At 35.2% G+C, this 6,472-nt stretch overlaps 2 protein-coding genes across 4 annotated transcripts in view; one reads left to right on the plus strand and one right to left on the minus strand.

The window, feature by feature from the left end:
* Positions 1-604: 604 nt before the first annotated feature.
* On the plus strand, positions 605-3,250 carry LOC107482183 (pterin-4-alpha-carbinolamine dehydratase 2, mitochondrial). Of its 3 annotated transcripts, none has more exons than XM_016102584.3 (5): positions 605-924; positions 1,878-1,963; positions 2,049-2,172; positions 2,269-2,337; positions 2,996-3,250. In XM_016102584.3, the coding sequence occupies exons 1-5, from the start codon at positions 765-767 to the stop codon at positions 3,082-3,084; spliced, it is 528 nt and encodes a 175-aa protein (XP_015958070.1). In that variant the 5' UTR covers positions 605-764; the 3' UTR covers positions 3,085-3,250. The 3 variants fall into 3 exon arrangements, with proteins under 3 accessions (XP_015958070.1, XP_015958072.1, XP_015958071.1); XM_016102586.3 differs by lacking the exon at positions 605-924 and adding an exon at positions 1,316-1,383; XM_016102585.3 differs by lacking the exon at positions 605-924 and adding an exon at positions 1,415-1,581.
* A 779-nt stretch (positions 3,251-4,029) lies between these two features.
* The window catches only part of LOC107482138 (uncharacterized), a 3,783-nt gene continuing 1,340 nt past the window's right edge, over positions 4,030-6,472 (minus strand). Inside the window, exons 4-10 of the mRNA XM_052258577.1 lie at positions 6,312-6,467; positions 5,966-6,219; positions 5,336-5,542; positions 5,153-5,245; positions 4,951-5,055; positions 4,450-4,854; positions 4,030-4,163 (exon numbers count right to left, since the gene is read on the minus strand). Coding sequence (XP_052114537.1) covers positions 4,038-4,163; positions 4,450-4,854; positions 4,951-5,055; positions 5,153-5,245; positions 5,336-5,542; positions 5,966-6,219; positions 6,312-6,467 — 1,346 coding nt within the window. The 3' untranslated portion in view covers positions 4,030-4,037. The remainder of the gene's footprint in view (positions 4,164-4,449; positions 4,855-4,950; positions 5,056-5,152; positions 5,246-5,335; positions 5,543-5,965; positions 6,220-6,311; positions 6,468-6,472) is intronic.

Genomic DNA, 6,472 nt, shown 5'->3' on the forward strand with positions numbered 1-6,472 from the left:
TTAAAGGTAAATTCTATCGCACCGCTATAAGACCGGCTATGCTGTATGGTACGGAGTGTTGGGCGGCTAAAGGGGAGCACGAACATAAACTGAGTGTGGCAGAGATGAAGATGTTGAGATGGATGAGTGGTCATACGCGATTGGATAAAATAAGGAATGAAGATATAAGGGAGAGAGTTTGAGTAGCACCCATTGTGAAAAAGATGGTTGAATCGCGTCTCAGGTAGTTTGGACATGTGAGAAGAAGACCGATAGAACATCCAGTCAGGAGGGTGGATGAGATGGAAGATGGACAAAGGGCGAAAGGCAGAGGAAGACCTAAGAAGACCATCCATGAGGTAGTCAAACGAGATCTACATGTAAACGGTCTCTCTGTAGACATGATACATGATAGAGCACAATGTCGTCGTTTGATTCATGTAGTCGACCCCACTTAGTGGGACAAGGCTTTGTTGTTGTTGTTGTTATTGTAAATTACGATTTTATATTATTTAAAATTTAATTGAAATAAAAAAACTGAAAAAAAATTTTCTAATTTTTCTTGCTGGTAGATCAGGTCGTATATGCTATTGATATCCTTGTTGGGCTTAGGTTCTTTCTTTCAATAAAAACAAAGTACAGTACAAACATAATTTCCGTAAAAAAAAAAAAAAAGAGAGGATGATTATGGAGATATTGCGTGGGTTTTAGCTTTCACCTCAATGCAGCTCCTCAGAATCTCGGAGTCCGCAACTTACTAACCGTAGCTTTGGAGTTGGAAGGATATGGCCATGACGTATGCTCCGTCGCATCTGCAATTTCTCCGTCGTCTGTACCGTTTCGGATTTCTCCACCCACTAAGCGGCCGCAATTTCTGGTATCCACCGCCACATCACCCTATCACTGTGCCAAACTACCGCACCTTCCAGTGCGCCGTTCCTAAGGGTATTGTAAACACCGTTCATAATTATCAAAATATGTTTTTATTTTTTTATATTATATATAGTTTCATTTCTTTTATTTATATATAAAAATTCCAAAGGTGAACCAGGATAATTTCTGGTTAGTTTTCTTTGTTTTTTGGGCGTTAGGCCCGTTGTTAATAAAAAAAATGTAGTCTAATAATGAACAGGAATAAAAGACGGGTAAATAACTGTCGCATCTAATCAGATATGCTTTTTTTTTGTGACTATCTAATCAGATATGCTGAGTGTGAGAGAACTATTTTTCTTCTTTAGGTGGAGCAAAATTATTTTGCATTGCGAATTCAAAGTAATTAAACAATTTTGTTTTGTGAAAAAGGATACTGATTTGTTTGTTAGTTGAGCAACTCCAATCACATCCTTCTCTCTCTCTCTCTCTCTCTCTCTCTCTCTGTCTCTCTCTCTCTCCTAAATATGGATGGTAACTTTCATGTTTCCTATTTTTATTTAATTCAATTCATCACTAATATGATATCCTTGATTCAGTTATATCTCCTTCAATCAACAATTTGTTATAGTGCTAGTAGCTATGCTTCCTTAGATCTTTCTGTCTCTAAATTATTCTCTAACAATCTTGCTTTATCTGATTACTAGTATCTGACCCGCGCAGATATGCAAGGTATTGAAATAAAAAGTTATAGCATTTTGGATTATAAAGATATGAGAAACAGAGCGCTTTTTATGTTCTCTGATTATGCTTTGTAGATTTCTTTATACTTTTTCTTTTCTTTTTTCCCCCTTTTTCCCTATGTTTATCTGTGAGCTTCTTGTGTCATGAAAATTGATTTGAGATATTTTGTTTTATGTGATATCTGATTTGTTCATATCTCATGAAAGAGTCAAGTTTTATCAAACACTATATTCTGTAATCTCATTGTTCATGCTGTCATATATAACCTTTTTTTCCTTTGTTAGGTCTCAGAGATAAGAAGTGTGTGCCATGCAATCTGAAGGAACTGCGACCGATGACTGAGGATGCAGCACACACTTTGATGCCACAGGTTTATTTGTAATCATCATAATTGTCATCATCATAATAAAGCTTTTTCAACTTAAGTGTTTTGGAAATTGACATTTTCTGGTTAGGTTTCTGAGTGGAATTTGGTAAAAGAAGATGGCATATTTAAACTGAAGAGGACATGGAAAGTAAAGACTTTCACCAAAGGCTTGGAATTCTTCAAGATAGTAGCTGACCTTGCTGAAAGTGAAGGTATCATTCTCTGTTCTCTCTCTTTTTTTTTCACTTTTATCATTTCAAAGGTGTATAGAGATTATGGTGTGTAAACAAGGTTTGTTTATAATGCAGGTCATCATCCTGATCTTCACCTTGTTGGCTGGAATAATGTTACTATTGAGATTTGGACTCATGCTGTCGGTATGAATTGTTCGTTACTCAAATTATTATTTTAATCAAACATTGGTAGATGAGAAATACAGTACCAAAAGACTATGGATTAGGCACAATTGTCCTGCAATGAAATTAAAAGAGATTGTTAATTTAAAATATTGAGAGCCTAGCCTGTAGATAAGATCACAGGTAAATGGGTGCCATACTGCTTTTCTAATTTACATATATTGCTTCCCTGAAAAGCAGATGAATTATGAATTGCAGAACCAATAGAACTTATGAAAGTTAACTAGAGGAAAGAAATTATATATTTTTCCTTTTTTGTTCCTGTCCTGTGAACAGACATTTAGGCCACAAATAAATAATAACCAAGTTAAAATTTATATGTTTCATATACCATTTATAGAAAATGGTAATTTGTGCAGCTTAACTGGCAGTAAAATGAAATGATAACCCTGTCACGACCATTCTGGAATTGCTCAAATGCAAGCCTTTAGCTATGTAATGTAAAAAATAGAGAGAAAAATATTTCATAGGTTAACCGAACGTGTCATGCTTAAAAAAATGGTTTGCTGGCTCAATAAGCTTGAATCAACTTTTCACGATTTTGTTTAATAATTATTCTGTTGAATTGACTTTATATATTACATGTGGTCATTCTTTCAAGTGATTCTTGTTCTTACAGGTGGGCTTACAGAAAATGACTTTATACTTGCTGCTAAGATCGATAAGCTTAATGTGAATGACCTACTGAGACGAAAGCCTTCAGACTGAGTTTTTGTAAACAGTGATAGGGAATTACTTACATGTGTACTTCCAATAATGTCTTATCAATGAGCTTCTTTGTCACATGCTTGTTACTCTTATCTTTACATTGCTATATTTTGCTTGTAACTTCTTAGTTATTATAAATTTTTTACTTGATCTGTTTCTCCTAAAAGCTTCTAGACGCAATTGCAACAAGAAAAGTATTCAGTGCACAAAATGAAGATTTAAAAAATTAACAAGCAACTAATTATGATTGTCACACTTGTGCAGGAAACATCGTTTATGATTTGGTTGTGCCATGCCAAAGTGTGTTCTTGGTATCGAGAATTCATGCGAACGTGAATTAATCTAAAGTTCTAAACCTATAATATACGCCATACATATGTAAGTGGAATAATAATAATAATAATACAATGGTTATGTAAAATTGACAAATACTTAAAAAATATTCTAAAATTAAATTGTATTTTTTACTATTTTACAATATTTTTAACTTTTATTTTTTTAAATCATATTTCCAAATAATAAAAAAAATTATCTTAATTCTAACACTTTCACACCCACACACACACACAACTTTCTAAGTATTACCAAAGTCACTATTATAATGACATTTTATAAGTGTTACCAAAACTGCATAATTACCATAATAATAGTCATCATACATGCATCATACATACATACATACATATATGTTTTAATAATGTTTATTAGTACTTGTATCAAAAGAAATATTAATACTTTAGAAATAGCTAAAAATCTTGATGAATTTAACATGCAGGTAAATAACCTTACTGACCTCTACCATATAATCATTACGGATTCTAAAACATTGTTGCATCAGCACATGTTTTTCTTACGCGGATGATAAATAACTCAAAAAGGATTGCCATGAGACGACAAAATGCAAAGACTAATGACACCCACAAAGATTAATAACTCAATCCAGTTTTGCTTGACTAGCGCCTGCTGCGCCTATCTAATTCTGATCTAAGATCTGAGATCACATCCTCTGCCTCAACGAGTTGTGCTTCAAGCTCTGCAATCAAGCTGTTCTGCTTTGCTGAGGTCTCTTCTTCATTTGTCTATTCATAAGACACAGGTAAATGTAACTTGTAGACATTGGAGAAAATCTTAAGATATGATATACAAAGACAGAAATGCAAATCAAATCAATGCACGATTTTCTGTTATGTAGTACTGTACTAATGTCATGGTCCTTGGAAGCCAGGGAGTAAGATGAAATGAAATGCAATGCAACAACAGGAGTTGATTATATGTTACAAAATCATCAACTCAGTAAAGAGAAAAACAATAAGTCACACAAAAACGATACTATTTCCAACAAATAGATTTATAAACTGTACTTACTGGTGGATGATACCGCATGAATGCAGACTGGATAGCAGTCTGAACCTGACTATTGATTTCCTGCATTTCCTTTTGACGATTCAGTAGACGAGCCTCAATCTCCTCCCTCTTCCTCCGCTCTTCATCTAGCTGGGACTCGACCTCAACAAGCTTAGCTCTCGTTTCATTGCATTCTTTCCTAGCATTCTCTGTCTCCCTCTTCTGGGCCTCTAATTCAGCCAGCAGCTGCTGAACTGTATTAGACTTTGAAGACTGCGGTCCTCCTCCAGAACCTAGCACACATGTTTTATTCCTGACCACTGACTCGAAGGCATTATTAATAATTTCAGGTTCAACTGTTTCAATCCCTTCTTGAGAATCCTCTAGCTCACGTAAATTCTTATCAATTTGTTCGGCAATCTTGTCCTATGATGAATTGACAAAACAATCAACCGCTTAAAGAGGGCAAGAACAATTTCAAGCAATATATACTGTTGTAGTACTAGTTTAAAATGCAATTACGTTTACTTCCTTAGATGCCTCATCAACCCATTCACCATTTGTCTTTTTGTGTGTCAGCTGCCACAATTTCTGCAAATGAGGCTCCTTTCCAGTCACCGGGTCCCGCTGTTAAATTTGTTTACTTTAATAAATAATATGCAAAAAATTGCCATATATTCTGATGTAACACATTGTAAACCACTGAATTAAATTGAAATCTTACAGCTTCATAGCTGACCGCATGAAAAGATTTCTGGCCACTGGTATGATTTGTCTGCATTTTTGTCCTATTTGTCTTGTTTACTGTGCTTATCAACTGAAGATTGATAAAAAAAAAGGAATGTTATTGAATTCATTAATATTCCACAGGGTGGTAAGGTGGATAGAAGAGAATAAACTAATGCACCTTGAAAGAAGGACTGCTAAAATAATCAACCATGAATTGCCAATCAGAAGGATTGACATCGTTAGGAACATGCTTCAAGGCCTCCTCTTTTGTTTCAAACACCAAATAATAATCATGAAGCCTATTGCGCCAATTTCGATATAATCGTCCTGCTTCATCCAAAATGGCTTTTCGCACCATATCCGTATCTTGAAGTCTCCAGTTGTTCTTGAAAAAGAATGAAAGAAACATAAAGAACTAATTCCATGCATAAATACATGTTCTACTAGAAAATATAAAGGATAAAGATACGGAAAAAAAATCACACGATAAACAAACCAAGTGGAGATGCCTGCGAGACTGTTAATGCTAGAACAGAAGAGAAGGTAGTATGTTGACATTCGAACATGCAAATTCCAGTTTTTCATTAAAAGAGCACAATGGAGTATTGAAAGAAAATATTTATTACACCAAATGGATTTTCATATACTTGCATAGCAACCTTGTTTGGGAAAGAGGTAAAGAAAGAATAGTTGACAGCCATGTAACCAATCTCAGAACCAATCACCCCCTCCCCTCTCCGGGAAAAAAAAATCATTCCATAAAAGATGGCCAAAGGCAACAATAATCCATGCAAATGCCTGAACATACCAGAATACTTTGCACTATTGTATCTCTAGTACTTTTTGGAACCTTCCTCCACATGTGCACGTTCAAACGGGCATGCTTTCGAACAATAAGAGAGAGGTCCGTAATAAAATCTTTACGGCCAGGACCTACTGCCACTAGCTTTGTTGGATGAATAAGAACATCCAACTTCCCGTCTGCACTCTGTTGACGCTTCATTTCAAGTATCAATCCTTTTGTCGGTCCTCTTCCCTTTCTTTTAGGATTGATGCTTACACCTGGAAGAAAACAAATTACAAAACAAGTGTGTCAAGTAGAAACTTGCAAACTGAAACAAAAGCCAACTAGTAAATACATACATTCAACTTACCATCTGCATTCTGTTTATGGTTCTTACGAGTTGTTGGATCTTCTGGTCCAGCCTCTTCTAACTCTTCACCCCGAGAACTAACCCCCACCATATTCAATGGAACGTGGTCAAAGTTTGAGTTGCGTTGAACAACTTGACATTTCTGAACCTTTGACCCTTTA

This window comes from Arachis duranensis, chromosome 3, assembly GCF_000817695.3.
Source record: "Arachis duranensis cultivar V14167 chromosome 3, aradu.V14167.gnm2.J7QH, whole genome shotgun sequence".
NCBI classification, from domain to species: Eukaryota; Viridiplantae; Streptophyta; class Magnoliopsida; order Fabales; family Fabaceae; genus Arachis; species Arachis duranensis.